This window comes from Magnolia sinica, chromosome 5 (genome assembly GCF_029962835.1).
Source record: "Magnolia sinica isolate HGM2019 chromosome 5, MsV1, whole genome shotgun sequence".
Classification (NCBI taxonomy): Eukaryota; Viridiplantae; Streptophyta; class Magnoliopsida; order Magnoliales; family Magnoliaceae; genus Magnolia; species Magnolia sinica.
In genome coordinates, this window is record NC_080577.1 from 29,592,211 (window position 1) to 29,614,953 (window position 22,743).

At 38.2% G+C, this 22,743-nt stretch overlaps 1 protein-coding gene across 1 annotated transcript; it reads left to right on the plus strand.

Moving 5' to 3' along the window:
• Window positions 1-397: 397 nt before the first annotated feature.
• On the plus strand, window positions 398-18,808 carry LOC131245874 (uncharacterized). Its single transcript, XM_058245624.1, has 4 exons — window positions 398-657; window positions 17,502-17,713; window positions 17,915-18,107; window positions 18,208-18,808. Exons 1-4 carry the CDS (start codon window positions 624-626, stop codon window positions 18,309-18,311), a joined length of 543 nt encoding a protein of 180 aa, XP_058101607.1. The 5' UTR covers window positions 398-623; the 3' UTR covers window positions 18,312-18,808.
• Window positions 18,809-22,743: the final 3,935 nt, after the last annotated feature.

Genomic DNA, 22,743 nt, shown 5'->3' on the forward strand with positions numbered 1-22,743 from the left:
GATAATGATTTCCACAGTTGAAACCATGCTAGGCCCTACAGTGATGTTTATTTATCATCCAACCTGTTAATAAGATCATACAGACATAGATGAATGGAAAACACAAATATAAGTTTGATCCACGACTTCTGTGGCCCTAAGAAATTTTCAACGCTATAAGTTCAATTCAACTTTTTCCTATGGTGTGTTCCATTGGAACATTGGATATGATTCATTATTTGGTTCAAGAAATAAAAATATCTGGTAAAATTGATGGACGGAGCGGATAAAATACATAGATGGTTGTGGACCTCACAAGGTTTACTCAGTACGCTAAGCGTAGTCAGTTACTAACTACGCAATCCGCTTCCTTACTCGGCACGAAATTAGATTCCATATGTTATACCCGCGCCATCCTTCCGACAGACATCATTGGAATTTCTTATCCAATTGACGAAAAAACCCTCCGTCAAGATAAGGACGGAGCGCCCGTTTCGTTTGACTGTTTCGAAGGTCGTCAGGTTTCTCTCCTCTCGTTCAAGATCCAGGGTTGATTCGATCTCTGCGGTAGTATAATCCGTTGATTTTTCTGGCTTCGCGATCGGAGCTCGATTTTCCTCGAATTATCCCTCCATTTCAGAATAATGCCGGGAAATACAAGTTGCACGGTTTACATAGGTTAGTTTGGTTTTTTTTTTTTCTCTGCATTGTATTGATTTTTTATTGGATTTTGACATAGATTAGGTAGAAATGGCGAAATTGTAGGTTAGTTTGATTTTCCTCTGTTTTTTAATTGATATTTTGACTAGATCTGGTTAGAAAATGAGGAAGATTGGCAAAAATGATCGGTTAGTCCGAATTTTATGATTTATGTTTGAAATTTTTCTTTGATCTGGTCGTCTATTAGGGTGAAATATTCGGAATCTTTTTTCTGTTTGCTTAGAGATGTGGTTCTTCTGATATGTGCATGTGATTCTCTCTTTCGTCTTTCAATTAGGGGTCATTTGGATGGCTGTGAAATTTGAAGTTGTAAACACTTTACATATGAAACTCTTTTCAAGTGTAAAGTGTTTATAGCCTGTCTTGTTTGGCTTTAAGCTGCAAACTGTTTACAAGTAAACAATTATGTTTGGATAACCTATAAAGTGTTTATAGCCCATAATGGGTTATTCACACCATACAAGCTTGGAGAGGTAAATCCCTATAAAATCTTCAAATGACATATAAGGCCTTCATTTAAGATGGATCATTGGGCTGAACCCATCTAAAGAACCCTGGGCCGATCCTTATTCTAAATCAGGCATTATGTGGGCCACAGAAGTGCGCCCATGAATTCAAATGCCCTTCTACCTTTGGTTTAAATTCTTTCCTATGGATATTGAAAATTCAAATATTAAGACTCCCCAAAACTAATTGGGTGAAAAGAGAAAAAAAAACTGCCCGTGGCCACTAGCATTGTGTGTGTGTATTTGAAGACACAGGGTGTCCCCACCTCTTTTTTGAAGTGAGACTAATCCTTGCGGATACAGGCAATCACCCACAACCACATGTATTGGGTAAAGCCAAGGAGGGGAATCGAACCCTCACCTATAGGGAGCAAACCTACGGTGAAGACCATTTGCCCAAACCTCGTTGGGTACTAGCATTGTATATATTAGTGATGAAAGATATATTAGAGATGAAAGATCTTTATATTTGTCTAGTGCGAGGGAAAAACGTAATCACCCACAACCACGTGTATCGGGTAAAGCCAAGGAGGGGAATCGAACCCTCACCTATAGGGAGTAAACCTACGGTGAAGACCATTCGCCCAAACCTCGTTGGGTACTAGCATTGTATACATTAGTGATGAAAGATATATTAGAGATGAAAGATCTTTATCTTTGTCTAGTGCAAGGGAAAAACTTTGAGACTTTGATGGAGTGTGATGGATGATATTAGGCACTTATATATTTATATATAAAAAAAAGGCATATACATATAAGTAATTCAATTTAAATTATCATATTATATGAGTCTCTGGCGGCGTATCAAGTAACTCCTCCTTTTCTCATTGAACCATTTGAAATTCCTGATACATATCATATGGTTCTTCATGGTGTCCTATATTAGAAATGTAGAGCAACCAATAACTCTCTTGCTATCATCAGAGGCAGTTGACAAATCTGTAAGTACCTTCTCAATACTTATCTAAAATTTCTGTCGTTTCATCCAGTGTCTCATCTCATCCCCTGCAGAAGAAAACTCCCCCAAATCACTCCCAATCCTGTAGATTCTCCCTCAATCTCTCTTTCTTCTTCTTCTTCTCCAACAAAACCCATCTTTCTTAAAATCCATCTCCAACATTTCCAACAAACTCAAGGGGGGAGAGGACTCCTGCAATGCTTCTCTTGTAGAAAGATTTCAATTCTAACTGTTACCTGTAAACCCATTACTTGTAATATGAAACAGGTCATTTTGCTATATTTCAATTCTAGCCGTTACCTGTAAACCCATTGCTTGCAATATGAAACATGGCATTTTGTTAGGTTTCATATTGCAGCTGAAAGATGTAATGACTTTATAGGCTGTAAAATCTTTATAGGAAATTGCAGGCAACCAAACAGCCCCTGTAATCTGATTCCCTATAAACCCTTTACAACTAGAGGATTTTACAGGAATCCAAACAACCCCTTAATCTTTGGTTGCATTTGTTGGCCTCCTAGTCATGGTTTTAAATTGGTGTACTGGGTATGGTATCGTTTGATCCCGTATCTCCATTGTATTGGGCGGTTTCGAGCTTTTACAACCTATAGCTTTCATGGCTGATACCGTTATGCATCAGGTGATACATACTGGTTTCGGATGATACTTCAAACCTTGCCCTTGATGGTAAGTTCACAGTGAGCCTACCTGATAAACGGTCGTGGTCTTCACCTTTATATTTTTTTCGTATTTTTCTTATTATTAGGATGCTAATTCTGTTAGTTTTCTTTTCTTCTCTTTATTGATAAGAAAGAACGTTTTAAAAGTGAGAAGAAGAAATAGAAAATTACAATAGTGGGAAGGTGTTATCACATTCTAGCCCTATTCTAAAACCACTCTCATACGATAACATACCTTGCTTTAAATTGCCACCCTTAAGAACATGGTACAAATTTAATAGGACAAGTGTCGTTGAGATGCCGGATTCCGGATCCAGTTAGCTAGTTTCAGGGAGGGTGATCCCCTTAGAGAGATTGCTCTCCTCACAACATCAGAGAAATCACCTTCTATAACTCTTGACCTTGTGGAGATATAGCTCCTGAGCAGTGTGACAAATATCACTGAGATTTTGTAAATCTCACAATATTGTTGTGACATTTTGTAAATCTCACAATATTGTTGTGACATTTTGATCAAACGATATTATTGCAAGACAATCTGGCAATTTTTTTAATTTTTCACAAATTTATCTCAAAATTATCATGAGTTTATTGTGAAATTTATTTGGAAGTTAAAATAAATCAGTCTATACCTATATTTTCTAAATTTGAAAATCATTTATTAATTTATAATAAATATTTTAAAAATATTTTGTTTTTAACAAGATTTTCCCAATAATATTGCGCAATGTAGTCAAATCGCATATGCGGTTCTGTGCGACTGCATATGCCTATGCGCATATGCAATCACACAATCGCACATGCGACCACATATGCTTTTTTTTTTTTTTTTTTGAAAGTTTTTTAAAAATGAAAAATAAGAACAAGTTTTAAAAAATGTAAAAATATATATAAGAAATTAAGTTTCCCCCAAGTGATTAGATAACTTATTTTACATATTTTAAGTTCGTTTGAGTGAAATAAATTCAACTAAACAATGAATGAAGTACATCAACAATCTATTTAACAAAACAATCAACAAGCTATTTAATGAAAAAATACAATTTATAAGCTAGTTAATTATGAAGAACTCCTAATATAGAAATTTTATGGACAATAGAAGTTTGAAGCTACAACTTAGTACTTACAAGTTACAAGTTACAACTTACTTACAAAATAATGAAATATTAAAAATAAACATATTAATAGTAATACTAATAATCTACTACTATATACATTGATCTAGTTGCCATTGTCGTATCTGATCACCACCATTTTCATCATCATCGTCGTCATTAAAGTTGTCTCCTTCTTCGATTGTATACTTTATCTTCTTTTGTTTCTTCATTATCTATATGTAATACTTTTTCATCGACATCCAATGGTTGATCTTGATCTTGATCATCTCCTTCTTCTATCTCCTCAATCTCGTCCACCGACTGACTGCTACAACTTGCCACCCCCCCCCCCCCCCCCCCTCTGCTTTCGAGCGGAAGTACCTTCTTCATGTGCCGATCCAAATGCGATATCATCAACCTAGGCCCATGTCAGTTCTTCGCTAGTAAAGATCATGTCCTCCGTCACTACGAGCTGCTCATTATCTGCATCCAAATCATCTAAGCAAATAATATCATAGAAACTAGGCTTTTTATTGCCTAACCTAGAATCATTCTTGCAGCTTCTGATTATATTGGATGGAGACCAAGTTGTTGAGCTTCTTTTGTTCAAGTTGATATATATATATATATATATATATATATATATATATATATATATATATATATATATATATTGGTGTGAATTTACAAGAAAGAAAGTGTATTAACTTAGTTTTAATTTTTAAGTCCTTAACTCTAACATTTTCCATGGACTTTAACATCAAGGAGTGAATTGCTAAGCTTACTGCCTCAAACATGCTCCAGTTGCGCTTGCAACCGCTAACAAAACACGAGTCCAAGAATCTTCATGGCTAGCTTCTTTGGAGATGGATCCTTCCTGTTCGAATACACTCTATAGGCCTGCTAGTTAGTTGAAAAGAGTCGAAGTAGGTTAGACTTTGTAATTTGTAAAATACTATTTCTAAGTTTCTTACTAAGATGTTCATACTTGGCGATTTCATTGTCTTATGCCCAATGACTATATCTCTTTAACCCTCACTCTTCATATAAAAGTCCAGTAGAGCTGAAATCCTATCATATTCCTCTTTATCTGGAACCATTCTTTCCAACATATCAAGAAATCCAACCATATGCATCATTTTTTATTCCGTCAAATCGACAAAAGCAAATAATACAAACGGATTAAGGATGTAAGCAAGCAAATACAATGGAGATGACACTTGGCTGCCACATCTTCTATCTATAATATCCAAAATGGCATGTGGTTACACTTTTGATGGTTAAAATGGTCCATGATTTTATTTATCGTCCTCTCCATCACACTAGAGATGTAACCCCTTGGAAGCTTCTCATTTCCATCCACTAATCACAACAAAGCCAAGGGTTCTGACGCTTTTAGTGCCTTTCACAACAAAACACTTGTGCCCAAAAATATTGCAAAAGGATGGTGCGTTAAACTAGCTTCCCTTCAACCTTCTTTCACCAACGCCCATTAATCCAATTGGTAGACACTTCAAAGCTTCTAAGTTTGAATTATTTTAATCCAATCTTTTTAGGGTTAAGAAGGTTGTAATGAAACGGGTGACAGCTGGACGTAGTAAGTTACACCCAATATGTTTTCTCATTTGATAGAGAAGAAATGCGTCTTTGTACATAAAGACTATGATTTTTCTAGCACTTGCAATCACTTTCAAGTACAACCTATCTATGTCTTCTAGCATAAGATCTACACAATGTGCCCCACATGGGGTCTAAAATAAACAACGCCTCTTCTCCATAAGAAAGCAACCGACGGCTGTGTTGTCCGTAGTTACGTGGATAACGTATTCCTCTCATACTTAACTACACTATCTAATAATTTAAATAAATAATTTATTATATGAGGATGATCTGATGCATCCATGAATTTCAAGAACATTGTCCTAGCTGGACAATTCACTAGAAAGTTTATTAGAGTCCGACCGGATTTATTGTTCCATCCGTCAACCATGAGTATACAACCATAGGTTTTCCATGATTATTTCGATTCAGCTATGAAACTTCGTGTATAGCTAACCTCGGTTTTGAGGCATGTTTTCCTCACTACGTGGTATGAAGGAGGCTTAAGCGTAGGTCCAAATTGACTTATTGCCTCAACCATAACTTTGAAGCTTTTCAACTTAACAGTGTTAAAAGCAATACTAACTTGTTATAACTGCTTAGCAATATATTGAATCATGGTTTTCCCATTGTTTTGCTTGTATTAGTTTTCTAATGTTGTTTGAGCAGATCCTTTGCCTTGACCCCTTTGGTTGGGGGTATGGACTACACCATCTACCCATGAGCTCTTTTCAAGGTCAGTGGTCTAGACTGACCTGTTGACATAGGGGGTAGGTTTAGGTTCATTCATGTCAACCACATTTATATTATCATATGTTTCTTGTTCTATAAATTCCTCTTAGAGTACGACATTATGATGTTTTTTCTTATTTGTTTATTCATGTACTCCATGATTTCTCTTCGAATTTCTAGAGTAATATTAGGACATACTTTTGCATTTGATCCCATTCTTGGCGTATGTATAAAGCGCTGCTTGTACCGTGTAATGCCACTGGTACTTACAAACCCGCATAAGTCATATACTACGTGAGTCTTTTCAATAGTACTACGATAATGCCCGTGCTTTCAACCCGTGTCATTCAACTTGGGTTTCAAAGAAGAAGATTGGGAAGAATAACATGATTCTTTCTTGTTACTTGTACACTTGTAAGTTGTAAAGATGAGAGAGAGAGAGAGAGAGAGAGAGAGAGAGAGAATTACACAAGTACACAATCTTGATTCTTGTCTTGAGACTTGCTTGACTCTTGAGTTTTGTTTCTTTAAGCCTACAGTTGTAGATTCTTAACGTTGAATCTTAAATCTTATAGTCGTAGCTTCAGTTTTTTTTTTTAAAAAAAAAAAAAAACTTGAAAAGAGAAGGTAAGTAATAGATAATGTAAAGATTAGAGAATGAAAGAGAAGAGAGAGATGTAGGGAATATATATAGAGATTAGAGAATGAATGTAGAGAATGTGTGTAGATTATAGAATTTAGAGAATGAATGTAGAGATTGGATGATGTAGGACATGAAAATTAAATATGATATGCGAGATTTCGGGCTTAAGATCACGTTAGTTCAGAAACAATTACACAAATTCCATATCCCACATGAAAGTCCAAACATTCAATTAAGGGGAATCTATGCGGGTCCAGGCCTACACATGATAGGGCTGGATCAATAAAAATTATGAACCAAACGATACTCAAAGATAAGAAATAATCATCCACACATGCATAGTAATCAGTTTCTAATCTAAGAGATTCAAAAATTCCAATTCGGGGAACCCTAGGGTAAGAAAAGGGGCATAAAATTGGAGATTTGAGTAATTTAGGGTTACGTTTAGGGATTTTGGGTGAAAGTGGAGTGAAAAAGAGGAGAGAGAAGAACCAGAGAAATACCGCACGTGCAGACAACAACAATGGCGTAGACGCATGTGCGTATGATCCCGACTGCATGTGTGTGGAGCCCACTATTCAAAAAAGGCCACCTTGGCCCTGGTCAGCTAGGGATGGACTCCAAAACCTCCAAATCTTAGCTCGATCCGATGTACGATTTGTGCGTAGTGCTCCGCCGAAGTTGCAGCCCTCCTGTAGGGCCAGATTCTGAAATTCTGTTGTGGGGAGGAGAATTGCTGCAATAGATGATTGATTTGAAGTGTAGATGATGGGGTGAGATGAGAAGAAGGGATGGTAGAAGATGGGTAGTAGAGATGGCGATGGATGGGGGCGAATCGGGATAGATGTGGCTTTGCACCATGGTAGTTAACCCTTCGATGAAGGGAGAGCTTCGTACCCAATTAGGCTTTACAACTCAGAGAGTGGGAAAACACAGAATTTTTATTAATCTTCAATGAATATAAAAAAGCTATAAGGGGTGCCTATTTATGAGAAAACCTTATACCCCAAAACTCGCACCATGTGCGTAACCTATTACCTGACGATGAAGTAAATCAAAATAAAAACTAATCAAAGAAATTTAAAGCGTTCATGATGTTTTAAATAACATTAATAAACAAAACCTAAAATATGAAATCAATCTGACTAGTGGGACACGATCATGAGATCCCATGATGGGCTTTTCTTGGCTATCGGCTCCACTCTCTTGAACCAAAACTTCGTCTTCTAACTAGGAGGCCTTCCCTGGTTGTCGTCATCGATCCAGATCGACGGTGGGGCCCTCATTCTCTCGCGTACGTGCGTGGGGGGGCCGTGTGCGTGCGCGTGCGCGTGTGATGTCCCCATCATTGGAGAATATTGTAAAGATTAGATTATGTAGAGAATGAATGTGGAGAATGTATGTACAAAATGTAGAGAGAGAGAACGAGAGATTGGAGAAATAGAATGTAAGAGAGAGTGAGAGGGAAACGTAGAGAATGAGAGAGTAGTATGATTGTCTTCTTAGGAGCTTCAATCTTGAATGATCTTTGTAAACTTGTATGCTCTTGATAAAAGAGTTGTTGTCTTCTCTTCTTAGGAGCTTGTAGAGTTGTAGAAGATTGTAGAGAGATTAGACTGAGAGAGAGAGAGAGTATAAGGAGTAAACGAGAGAAAGAGAGTTTAGAATGAATAATATTGAAAATGGAAGGGATTCGAGTGCCTTTTTATAGGTTAAAAAATGAGAAATTTGCAAAAAAAGAGAAATTTGCAAAAAAAAAAAAAAAAAAAACAAAACAAAAAGGGTGCCACCGTTGGCCAATATGAGATCACAAATGTTGTATGCGATCCACATGCACACAACATTAAAAAGGGGTGGGACACACTGTCGTCATAAAAAAAATTGTTGTATGTGATCCACATGCATATGTGATCGCACTTGACAACATTGATATTATGAGAAAAACATTAAAATTTTAAAATCCCAGAGAAATTGCCTAGTTGAGAAATTGCAAGAACGTGATTTGTTGCTATGCTTCTGAGCATCTATGCTAAGGGAGATTTGCTTAATTGGAATCACAAGACCTAATCAAACCTGGCAAATAACACCCTATTTGTGCCAGTTGATACCACTTGAAGACTGTTTCCATTCAAACTATATTGAAATTTATCTTTGACATCCCGAGGGAAAGGGAATGAGACCTTGTATGCATGCAAGTTCTCTTCATATTGGCGATCTCTTCCTACCCATTTTTCTTTAAGATCTATATAAGTGTATCCCCTTCCCACTAAAGCCCATGATATGCAGAGTTTGGTCTCCCTATCATCTTCTTGCTTCTCTACCCTTGATTTTGAAAGCCAACTAATGCACGTCAACCACATCAAAACTAGAAAGCACATATTCCAAAGAGTCCACTCTATGATGATGAAAGCCAAATGTACCCACTTTCATAAGTGGCAAATGGACTCTGACATAGCCCAAGCAATAACAAACGTGGTAAAAAACTAGTTCAACTCCTCATAGGCAAATGCGAAATGAAGAGATTCTAAACACCAAACATGGTAAAAAAAACCAGTTCTACTCATAGACAAATGGGAAATGAAGAGATGGTCTACTGGTTCCCCAAACCTTAAGCTCGTAATAAAATGACTAGGAATAGTCTTCTACTTCTTATGTAGAGTTGATTTAGGCTAAACACCTTACGTAAACCGTGTCATCCAACATAAGGCACCAACATTCATAACCCTAAATGGTCCAAATTGAAGCTATAGGTTAGCATCCCTATGTAGGTATGACAATACTGAATTGAGAAATCTTTTGCACTTTCCAAGAACCAAACATGTTTGTCCTAGCCTTCATAAGGATGAAAGTGTCCTCCAGTATACTGAGAAGCTCCGCTAAAAAACCATTCCCGTCACCTATCTAACTTCCTTTGAATGTTGGATTCTTGGGCTCCCACTTGTATAATGCCCTATTGAACAAGAATGTTCTTTACTAGATTCACTTGACGAGGGCAAACTCGGTAAAAAAAAAGCACACATCGCACAAAGGATCCTTCTAATCCCTTTTGAGCTCACCTCGTCAATCATTCTACTAAAGGGCTTTTGCCACCATGATATAAAGAATGGCATGGGAAAGATGATTAATTCTTAGAAAAAAAGGGGGAAAAAGAGAATCATCGCGGCTCAGGCCACACGACACTTTCAAAGAAACATTGGGTTACCATTCATAGGAATAGGTAAACAAATAGACAACTCTCTCTCTCTCTCTCTCGGTGTTCCAAAACAGTAATGGTGGCTGTAACGGCCACCATTGTTACCGTTATGATACGGGTCATAACGGCTGTTTTTTAGTTTTTGAAAAAAATTGTTACTGGACCATTATGGGGCCATTACGGTCCGTTACAGGGTCGTTACGGCCGTTTCGACCCCATAACACGTAAAGGTTATGACCATTACTATTACGTAACTGATTTTGAATACCTCTCTCTCTCTCTCTCTCCCTCCCTCCCTCCACACACCACCAATCCTTCTAGGCATGCATCCAATGAAGGGCCACATTGTTATTACATTCTCAAAAATTAATTGCACATTGTTGCCCATTTTCCACCCTTTAATTAGAGTTAATAGAAGAGCCGCGTTTTTATCAGATTCTTACAAATTAATATGCACATTATACCCCATTTTCCCCCCTTGAAACAAGAGCTAATATATTAATGATCTACCAATGCCTCATCCAAGATCTCCCCATAACAAAAACACCATGGGATGCAGTTGCAACAGTTAACAACTGCTAGAGGCATGAAGCTAACACCTTGGCCAGGATCTAACGCAGACCACCAGCCTAACTAATTTCATGGTAATCTTTAATAAAAAATGACCTCGTCCTATCCAGAAACCAAGTGTTGGAAGAAGCGCCTTGATTTTTGTCAAGTCTTAACTGCCCTGCACATGACATTCCTCTTTATCTCGTCCCATGGAACCTGCAAATAGGCAATACGGACACAATCAATCCTCAGGTTTTTGTCTTCCCCAAGATCCAAGGATGATTTTTGAGCTTCTTCACTAAATTTCCTCATTATGCAGTCAGTGTCTACTTCATCATCATCACCTTTGTCATCGTAGTGTCATTGTGTTGGCTATTTAGGGTTGGCTTTTTTTGTTGGAAAGCAAGCAAGCAATACTCTCTTATTACTTACCAAAGGCAAAGCTTGAAACAATACAACAGGAGGGGCGAACCCAAGGAGAAGAAAAAGAAAAAAAAGAAGAAGAAGAAGTAACCCACACCCCGGGTGCAAGGGAGAAGCGAAAAGAAACTAAAAAGAAGAAAGGGAAGAAGGGGAAGAAGAGAGAAGGAAAAAGGAAAAAGGAGGGCTAGGCCCACAGCCCGGGTCAGGCATAACAACAAAGTAGCTATCTTATGCTCAGTGATGAATCTGGTAGAGGAGCGCATATGGAGATCGGCCAGTCTAGAAATAGTCGTTCGCAAGTGATCAGGAACAACCTCTAGACAAATACTGGAAGAAGAAGTGAAATAATGCAGTCTCTGAACAAAGAGGCGCATCTCCCAATTGGAAGACAAAGGGTCTCTAATGGTTGCAAGACTTTGTTGATTGTGCACGAGGATGCTAATTCATGCAGATTAATCAGTGATAAAATTAGATATACCAAGGGATTAAGTTTGCAAGCACTTGTCCACCATTCCCTGAGTGGTATAATCAGAGACTATTCCCCAAACTGGAGTGGCATTAGGGGTGTAATAGAGGAGCCCCACCCTAGTGCCTGAAATTTCAGCACAGGCAAGGGTCCAAAAAGGAGAGGGTTTGATATGCCGAGCTAATTACCTAATGGGGGCAGTATGGAATAGGTTGTAGGAAAATCCCAGGCAGTCGATAAAGCATTGGGAGCCTTAACTGCAATATTAGGCCCAAAAAGAAAAAGTGCTCTGACTCTTAGATCCTAGATGCTATTTCTGAGAATAGTCTCCTTAGGGCTGGCTTTATGAATCTTGTTTTGTCAGTCTCCCATATAAGGCTCCACCTTGGACAATCGAACAATTCTTCATATGTTCTCACCACCTCTACAATCGCCATTCAAAAAAATAAAATAAAATCTCACCCCCTCTACTTAGATGATCATTCTATTCAAACCCTTAAATCCTAATTAATGTTCCACTCACCAGAGTTGTCTCAGGTCCACTGTACTTTATCTCATCATCTCATTCCTCTCTCGTATTCTCTTATTGGGACTACTCCTAGGCTGCTTAGAATTAAGAATGAAGTCATATGATCACTTCTAGTGTTCCCACAAATCCATAACAACATCTTCATCTTTGCAGTGCTCAGTCTCTACTCTTGTTGCCTTCTAACCATCCAACACTGCCCCATACAAGATAGCAAGTTGAATAGCCTTATAAAATTTCCCATAATTTTCATAGGCATGCAGTACAACACTAGAGGCACACCTAGCTCTAATTCTATTGGAAACATCTAATCAGTCTTCAATCCTTTTTTTCACACACACTCACACCTGCACACACCACATGGGCAGTCGAACCCATAACTTCAGTGTTGAAACTCACTAGAGTCTACCATTGAGCCATTAGTAGGGACCCATCTTCAATCCTTTTTTAACACAGAGCAAGGTAATGAAATAGACTTCTTTGGGAAATCTCTTGACTGTCTATTTTAAGCAAAGCCTCACTCTATTATTGTTCCTACTATAGCTCCATTTCAAATACCCATCTTGTTTTGGTAATTTCTAAGCTTCCAGACTCTAGAGCATTCCTCCAAATCTAAAATTTAGCGTTTGCCCCTCTCTAATCATTTTCCTCAGCACTTATGTGATCACAATATAGATATCCAGCCTTTCTTTTTCTTTTTTTCTTTTTTTCAGAAAAGAGGGCCATGCCCCTATGATTTTGAATATATGAACAGGGGATGTACAAAACAGAGATTCAGATGGGCTGCACAAAATCGGGCCTCATCCAAGGGAGAAGAAAATCTGAATAGCACTTCTATTTGACTGCCAGCAGCTAAACAACATGCCACTGTCGACTTGAACGAAGCAGCCACAAGAATGAGCCGCCAAGACTGCATGAAAACTGGTCATCACATCCCCAGTCAACCACTTTGCACCTGAATTAACATCCCAACCATCCATCATACAAATAAAGAAAAGTCCTTCAGCAGATGGAAAGAGGCACCCAACCAGCAAGAAAAGTCTGCAAATCTAGCCCCCAGCTGAGTCCCCATATAGGCAGCAGAGTCGCCTAGATATCCAGCCTTGGGGTGTCCCCTTTTTAGGGGAGTAGAGATACTTGTAGAAGTCCACCACCAAACTAGTCCCCACCAAATCTCTTTCGTACTTTTTTTTTTTCCTTCTTACTTTTGTTTCTTTCTTTCTTTCTTTCTTCTTTTACTTCTTTTTCCGAATTGCCACCATATTTTCAGTACAAATTCCATTAGCTTTGCTAGAATGAATGCATTTTGGTTTTCTTCCGCATCTTTGCAACACTCAATCCCTGGTCATGCTGTCTTCTAGTTGCCCAGCACTCTCCCTAAACATAGCATTGTAATTCGAATAGCAATCATATAGAAGTGCATTCTTTTCCCACAAAAGCCTTTGCACCCTTTGGCCTCCCTATTCTAATGTACTCTTTCCAATTCAACCACTTCACATCCACAAAGCACATATTTCAAAAAGTCCACTCTATGATCATGAAAGCCAAACTTTCAAGCTTCCATACGGGCGAAACAATCTCTGACATAGTCCAAGAAACACCAAACATGGTATTAAAAAAAACACTAGTTCAACACCTTATAGGCAAATGGCAATGAAGGAAGAGATAGTCTACTAGTTCCCTAAACCTTGGATCTCATAATAAAATAACTAGGAACAATTTTCTACTTGCTATAGAATTGATCCAGACTAAGCACCTTACCAAAACTTGCCACCCAACATAAGGCACCAAAATTCAGGACCCCTAGATGGTCCAAATTGAAGATGTAGGTTAAACCATCCTCCTTAAGTGTAACAAGATTGCAATGAGAAACCTTTCGCCTTTTCATGGGCCAAACAGTTGTTGTAACCTTGGTAGGAATGAAAGTGTCCTCATGGATGCCAAGAAGCTGAGCTAAAAGACCATTCTTGTTGCCTATGTGATTTCCTTTGAATATTGGATTACGAACCACGTTGTCTCCCCACTCATATAATGCACTTTTGAACAAGAATGTTAGTAACAAGGATCACTTCACAAGAGGGTCAAACTCGACACAAGAAGCACACACTGCATCCTTCTAATCATTATATTAAGGGCTTCTGCCACCACAATATAAAGAATGACGTGGGATAAGAGGATTACTTCTCAAAGAGATGGGGTAAATAGAATCATCACGGCTCAGGCCACCTGACAGTTTCAAAGAAATGTTTGGGTAAACCATTCACAAGTATAGAGGACCAAACAAATGACTCTCTCAGTGAAGGTTATTAGTTTCTCAAAAGTTAATTTGCACATTATACCCCCATTTTCCATCTTCTCAGGAGAGCAAATATATTCATGAGCAACCAATGTCTGGTCTAAAATATCTCCCCAAAACAAAAGCACCCATACAAAGGTTGATAAGAACTACAAGAGGCGTGAAGCTGACACCTTGACCAGGATCCAGTGTGGTCCGCCAGTCTAACTAATTGGTTGGTAATCTTTAAGAAAAATGACCAAAGCAAGTGTTGAAAGAAGCACCTTGAGTTTTGTGAAGTCTTTCCTGCACATGGCATTCCTCCTTGTCTCTTCCCCTAGAACTTGGAAAAAAGCAATATGGACATATTCAGTCCCTAGGTTCTTGTCTCCCCCAAGATCAAAGGATTTTTTTTTTTTTTAAAATTAATTTATTTATATATATATATATATAAATAACTTCCTCACTAAATGTCCTCTTTATGGAATCAACATCTGCCTCATCATAATCATCATAGCATTATCTTGCTTTTTGTGGTCCTCGTTATGAATCTTTTTTATATCTTCTCATCACCTCGATTTAAAAATTGTTCTATTCAAGCCCTTCAAACCTAATCAATGTTCCCCAGTCACTAGAGTGGTCTCAGGTCTTCACTACACTTGACCTAATCATCTCATTCTGCTCTTCCTTATTTTCTCTTATAGGGACTACTCCAAGGCTTCTTAGAATTAAGAATGAAGTCATATCATCCCCTCTAGTGTTCCCACAAATCCATCTCAACATTCTTATCTTTGCAACACTCAAGTCTTTGCTTTTGCTGCCTTCTAAGTTCTAACCATCCAACACGCAACCCCATATAACATTACCGGTTGAATAGCCATTTTATAGAATTTCCTTTACTTCTCATAGGCATGCGACACAACACTCCAAGGCACACCACTTCATCTGCCTAGCTCTAATTCCATTGGAAACCAATGTTTTAAATAGCAGTACCGTGTTGCGTAGCATTCAGCCCTCTGTAGCATAAGCTACACGATACTTCTATTTTTTAATTTTAAAATAGGAAAAATATGATAAATAGTAAGAATATATATATATATACCTAAAAGATGATTCATTTTTTCAAGTATATGCATGTTCAAGTAAGTTATTGATTGTCATTTATCAAAAGCCAATCCACATATATAAACCTAATCAATTCATTATCACATCAACAACTTTCTAAGCAAGCCACTTTAATTAATAATGTCTAATTAAAACCACGAGTCACAAGTATGAAAAGAAATTAAAATCCCATAGGTTTAGAGTATTAAGTACAAAATACAAAATACGACTATCATTTATAAAAAAGTAGTGTAGGCTACAAATGCTATGTGTACACTACGATGCTACATATGCTAAAGTACGCTAGTACCCCTATAACATGTGCTACAAGGGATTTATGCTATTTGCTAACACTACAGACACTATCTACTGTTGGAAACATTCGAATCAGTCTTCAATCCTTTTGAACGTGGAGGTAATGAAATAAATTGCTTTATGGAATCTGTTGACTATCTATTTTAACTAAAGCCTTGCTACATAATTGTTCCTACTAAAGGTCCAATCAAATACCCATCTTGTTTTTCTAATTTCTGAGCTTCCAGACTCGAGAGCCTTCCTCCAAATCTCCAATTTAGCATTTGCCCCATCTCTAGTCAGTTTCCTTATCACTTGCATGATCAACATATAGGTCATCCTGCCTCAGGGTCTCCAATACTTGGGGGAATAGAGACTCTTGTAGTAGTCCGCCATTGAACTAGTCCCCTCCAGATCTTTTACCCCTTAATCACACCATATTTTCAGCACAAGCTCCGTCAACATCACTGGATTGAATGAGTTTTGTTCTTCTTCCTCATCTTTGCAACACTCACCCTCTGCTCATGCCGCCTTGTAATTACCCAGCACTCTACCCCCACATAGCATAGTCATTCCAATAGCAATCACATAACAATTTTTCCTTAAAGTTTGATAGGCATGCGGAGATCACACAACACTCTAGAGGCACATCTCCACTTTGTCCACCCAGGTCTAATTATATCGGAAACATCATCATTGATCTTCCCATTATTTTGAATAATAGAACATGGTAATGACATAGATTGCTTTGAGAATCTCTTGGCTGTCAATTTATATTGAAGCCTGGCTGCTATTGCTGTTACTACTCTCCTTCATTCTTGCTAATTTTTAAGCCTCTAGACTCTAGAGCCGTCCTCCTAACCTCCAGTTTAGCATTTGCCCCCACTCTAGTTACCCTCCTCATAACTTGTGTGATCAAAATATATGTTTCCAGCCTCAAGATCTCAAACTTTCCAGGAAGGAGAGGTTCTGGTAGAAAATTCACCACCAGACTGATCTCAACCAGATTTCAACACAAACCCCATTGACATTGCTAGGTTGAATATGGTTGATTCATCATTCCTCTTCTTCTTCTTTTAATATGTAGCTACTATTTACAAACTTTGTAAGGAAATATTTTAAATTTTTCCAAATTGATGATTTTATAGTAATGAAAAATTAGAAAGAGAATATTCACTAATGCCATTTGGTTGTTCATTGCATTTCAGTAAATAGCTTTCTCTAGAGTTTTAGATGCATTTTTCTCTCTGTGCTTAATCTAAGGTTGGTTATCACAATTGGGCCTCTTCTGTCTGCAATTTTGTGAAGTCTCTCATTTGCATCTTGGTTCCATTTGTATATCTTTGCCAATGTGTTATGCTATTCTTTATTCTATTTCCGTCCCAATCACTTGATAATCAGCTTCTTCCGTGATTCCTGTGACACTGTTTTGTGCAGGGTGTACTAGATTTGAGTCTGCATTTCCTGATGTTTTTCCTCTTCTAAGCAGTGCTGATTCTTTGAAGGCGTCTTGTGTCCATATACATTCTTTGTGATTATCATTACGCCGTTTTAACTTCTGTTTATTTATTTTTTATTGTACTGATCTAAAAAAGGAAAAAGAAAAAAAAGAAAAGAAAACAACTTTTTTAATGTTGTGCTGTTTCCATTTCCTTCATGAGATTATTATTATCTGCTCTTCTGGACCATGCAAGTTCCTTGGACTGCACTTTGTGCAACACTTTCTGATATCTATTTAATTATACTGCTCATAGGTAACTTGGATGAGAAGGTGAATGATAGAGTCTTGTATGAGATTCTAGTTCAGGCAGGCCGAATTGTAGACTTGTATATACCTCGAGATAGGGAAACCAGCCGTCCTAAGGGCTTTGCATTTGCAGAATATGAATCCGAAGAGATCGCAGATTATGCTGTCAGGCTTTTCTCTGGCCTTGTCTCTCTTTACAATAGAACACTGAAATTTGCGGTGCGTGTTTGTTTGTTCATTCCTTCTAAATCTCTTGCTTTTAGTTCTCTACCACAGATTGTCTTCAATGTCGGATGGCCATAGTCATTAGTCATTATGACATCCTACCTGGTTTTTATGAGGATTCTGCAATGCTTGGAACATGTCACTATGATTGGGGACTTGGGATTCACCTTACTCACCATGTTTGAACTTGTACAGATATCTGGGCAAGACAAGCCCTCTAAAAACATGGCCGCTGCTCCGATCACGCATGCATCAAACTTGCCTCCTAACCTGGGATCACTGCCAATGCAACTTAAGAATACTGAAAATTACCAACAGGCAGCTCAGTTTTTGACACCCTGTAGGTTTTCAGCACACATCGGATCAGTCTCTCCTAATTTTCCAGAAGGTGATTCAGTTGCTTCAGACTCATTCCACTTGCTACTGGGTACCGTCTAGTCCTGTTTCGTAATTTCTTTTATAATTTTTCTTTTCTTTTATATACACAGCACCTCCCACTGGACTAGTAAGAAATGGATATAGATCAGATGTCAACAACAACAATTTCGATTATAGTAGGCGCATTTACGGGGGGGCATTGGATGGCATTTGAGACTCATCCAAGACAAGCAATCTATGGTTCCAGAAAACCCATTTGCCTATTTCTTCTGCTAATCTCTCCTAGGTAATGTATCTCTTAGCTCAACTGTGTGTATGGCTAGATTCATGTCCTTTCTCTGTAGCTCAACTTGTAAGTACTCTTTGGGTGGGAAGACAGAAGCACTTGCAGTCAGCTAGGAAGGTCTTTTCGCTATCTAGTTTTAGCAAGTAAATTAGAAGTTACGTTAGTTTGTTTGGGTTAGTTGATTACATTGCACTGTCTGTGTTGGTCTGTTTCTTTTGCTTTCCTTTAGTCCCGTACAGTTTTAGGGAGCTTTGCTGTCTCATTATAACATGCAGTCATGTACAAAGTAGTGACACTTGATAGCGAAGTGGCACCATTCCGTTGGTTTGGTCATGTGTGTCTCTGTACAAGGTTTGATGGTTGTAGGTTGTTGTGAGTTGTGACTTTTCAGCTCTCGTATTCCATACTTTTCGTTGCTTGTTTCACTGTTTTCTTCTTTTATTAGAAAGGCGGCTGTTAGAGGTTTTGGACATTAGTGGCTTATCAGTTCTGAAAACCATGATGCCCCGGAGACGTTTTATCAGTTCTTTGTGCAAGTCTAGCTCCTATATTTATAGGGGGACCTGCATTTCAAAATGAGCTTTTGAATATTTGCATTTTGAAACGAGGGACTGATCACATACGTTTGGACATATGGTAATTACCATATGTTTGAAGTGTGTGGGGCCCACCATGATGTTTGAGTTCCATCCAAACTGTCCATTGGATCGGCCCCAATGTAAGCCCTACATCCCAGAATCCAGCCTTTTTCATAACTCAGGCAGGCCATGCTAAAGGGAACAATGGGGGACATTGGGGAGCGGGACTTAATGGAAAGTTCCATATGGAATGTGGAGTCCACCATGTTGTAATTTGTCATCCAACCCAGTCACCAGGTATGCCCCACCAGGACAGAATGAACATACTGGACTGAAGCCATTCCAAAATTCAGGCAGGCAAAGACAAGTGAATAAAAAGGTTTTAGGTGTGATTGAATGTTGCTCCGTGTTGTGTCCCACCTGAGTTTTTTGATAGGTATGATTCTTGGGATTTATAGCGCCCATGACGTGGCACAATGGATGCATGGTTTTGATTCCACATACACATCATGGGTTTGCCCTACATACCTTGAATGTATGGTAATTACCATGCATCCAAACACATTGACTGTTCCTTTTTGAAATGCCTACAAGGTTTCTGCCCACCATCTTAAATGGTGGGACGTGCACACCATGCGTTGAAGTCATGGTAATATTTTATATGGCCTTATCTTTCAAAACTGGGTATAAAAATGGTTGTTTATCCTATGAAGCTGTTATACAAACTATATTCACACATAAACTTAGCAACCTATACTTTTAGACCTTTGCATGGAAGGAAGGATCTTGTCTCAGACACAAAGCTAAGATCTAGTACCATTATTTGGATTTGAAAGATTAAAGCTTTTGAATGTAGAAGATATTGCTTAAGAAAGTATGAAATGCATACTCTTGGCAAGTGAAATCATGCTATCCTAGTAAAATTTTCTGCTTGGATATGTAGGGTCTAGAAAATATAGAGAGATTCTAAGGCCATATATGATGACTAGAGGAAGGGAAAGAAAAAATGGGGATAGATTTTTGGAGGGGAAAAAAACAGAAGGAAAGGGGAGTGCAGGTATTTAAAATCTAAGCCACATGTTTCCTTGGATAAATTGAAGCCATTGGTTTATAAGTAAATAGATTTTCAAATTTCCATAAATACCTGTTCTCTTTTTTAAATCTCATTTAATGCCACATAAAATCTCAAAGGGCACCCCTCTCCTAAAACTAATTGGACGGACAGAAATGCCTGTTTGCTCTTGGCATTATATACAGTAGAGGTGAGGGACTGAAGAGGCACTTCAAGCATGATATCCAAGCCAGTCATGAGGTGGGGCCCAGAGGCCTGGCCTAAAAATCAGGACAGTTCATGGATCAGGTTGACCAACACATTTACAAGGAAAACACTTTAAAAAACGATCAAAGAGCATGTTCGTGCTTTCCAGATGAGTGTGTATTGATGGTGGTGCCTCCTGATAAATGGCCTTGATATCTCTCACCTATGCTGCATTTGGATGTGTGTTTATTGAGTTACCTCCTCTCCTTGTAAGAATTGCCTTGTAGAAATCTAGAAGGAAAAAAATAAATAAAAAATCATCACCCTTTTGACTGATTTTTTTTTTTTTTTTGCGTATCTTTTGTAATAGATTCATTTTTTGCCTGTTTGGTTGTTTTCAGTTAACAGTACTTTTGCATTAGAGATCATAGCTTACGGTGCATTTGGTTGGACCAAATATCCTGAAACTTCTTGATATTTCATGAAATTTGGTGCAGCCAAACACGCCCTTATATAAATGATTGGTTTGTCATGATTAATCAATCTGACTCAGTGCAAATTTTTATGGCATTTCATGAAATTTGGTGCAACCAAACATACCCTTTTATAAATTATGGTATTTCATGATTAATCAATCTGATTCAGTGCAAAATTTTTGTGGCATTTCATAAAATTTGGTGCAACTAAACACGCCCTTATATAAATTATTGGTTGATATTTCATGATTAATCAGTCTGATCTAGTGCAAATTTTCATCGCATTTCATGAAATTTGGTACAACCAAACACACCCTTATTGCTGACACCCCACCCAGAATGAGAACAAACTACGGAACTTTAGTTGGACTTCTATAAAACTATCTTTGTGCAACTAGGGAAGGTGTCAAATATCTGAACGTGTCAAATAGAAAGGGTCATTGGCACCTCTTGGAAATAACCCATGGGCCCAATTGGCAGATATGGAACCCAACGAATCAGAACTTGGCCAATCATGCAAACCCTCAGTAAACCCGATTGCACCTTATTTCAATTAAGCAATCTCTGGCCGACCCAAGGGGAGCAAAGTCATTATTAAAAGAAGTTGAAGTCCAAAGTAAGGCTTGAATAGGGGATATCCAATTATCCCTTTTACCAAAAAAGGGTGTCTGTTCTCCCATTTTTCTTCCCACATCTCAAATCCAGATCACATTCCACTCCACACACCCCAATCATATAGTTCTTACTTTCCTTTTGCATTACTTTACAATTATTTCTCTGCCCATTTATACTTTGCCGCTTATCTAAGGTCAGGCTAGGTTTGTATTTTTCTTTTATTTGCATACCAAGCCCTCTATTCTATAAAGGGTAGGTTTATCCCTTTCATTTTATTTGCTTGCCTAGAGCACTTGACTCTACGAAGCAAGGCTAGATTTGCTTTTCTTTTTATTTGCTTGCCATGAGCAATTCGTTTTGCAAAGCAAGGCTAGATCATTCTTCCTCTATTGCTCACCTTATGGTTCTTGTGGTCAAATGTAGCAGCACCGGAATTGTATTGAATCCTTGAAAAATCTCTAAAATCTCATAAAGTAGAAACCGCATGTTGTGCAGGTGAAAAAATGATGCCTAACCCTTTCATTTTTCGTCGCTGAGTCCTTTAATCAAAATCTATGGTTGCAAACTAATTGTAGAAATCACTCAAATTGAGGAATCTCACGATTCTCCAACCTTGAAAGCGATTCTACAGTGTGGAGATCTAGGAGATTGTAAATCATGAGATTTATTTGGCTAGTGACGACTCCAAGTTACATGCGGTCATGCATCTAAGCTGGTGTCACACCTCCATTACATCATTACTCCAACCAGAAGAAAGAAAAGCCACGGAAGTAATTGCACCCACTCCATCCACATGCAGGAGGTGTTTGCGCTTATATAAATTATGGGTTATCAAGATTATTTTTAATCTTTGCCTCAAATTCATAATTACTGTTAACCAAAATGGAATGAACTCAAGTGGCAACCAAACAGGGCCTTAGATTTTATCATTTTTCAACCATGCAGAAAACTCTTCCTCGTGATATACAAGTGTTCTCTCAGCAATGGGTGCTTGATTTTGGTTTCTTCTTTGTGGACCATTGCTACTGAGGCCCCCACTTTCATGGTGACATTAGCAATGGTCCTTGTAGCCTTTTACTACATGGGGCATGTAGGAAAGCTACTCATCATGCTATGGATTATACGCGGCTGCATGTGATTATTATCGTCGCCTTTGTAGAGATCACAATGCACAACTACTAGGATTATTAGTTATCATCTAACTAGTGCACAAGTGCCAATGTGTGAAGTGTACAAAACATCCAACCCATTCAAAAGGTTGGCCCCACCATGAAGAACACCTTATGCAAAAATGGGGCAGATCCCCCCATCAGAGAGAGAGAATGATCGACAAGAAGATCTAATACAAAGTATGCGTGTGGTCTACCTGATGAGTGGATCAGTGCTACAGTCATCCTTGTGTGTGGTATTCAGGAAACCTTTGGATAGGAAGC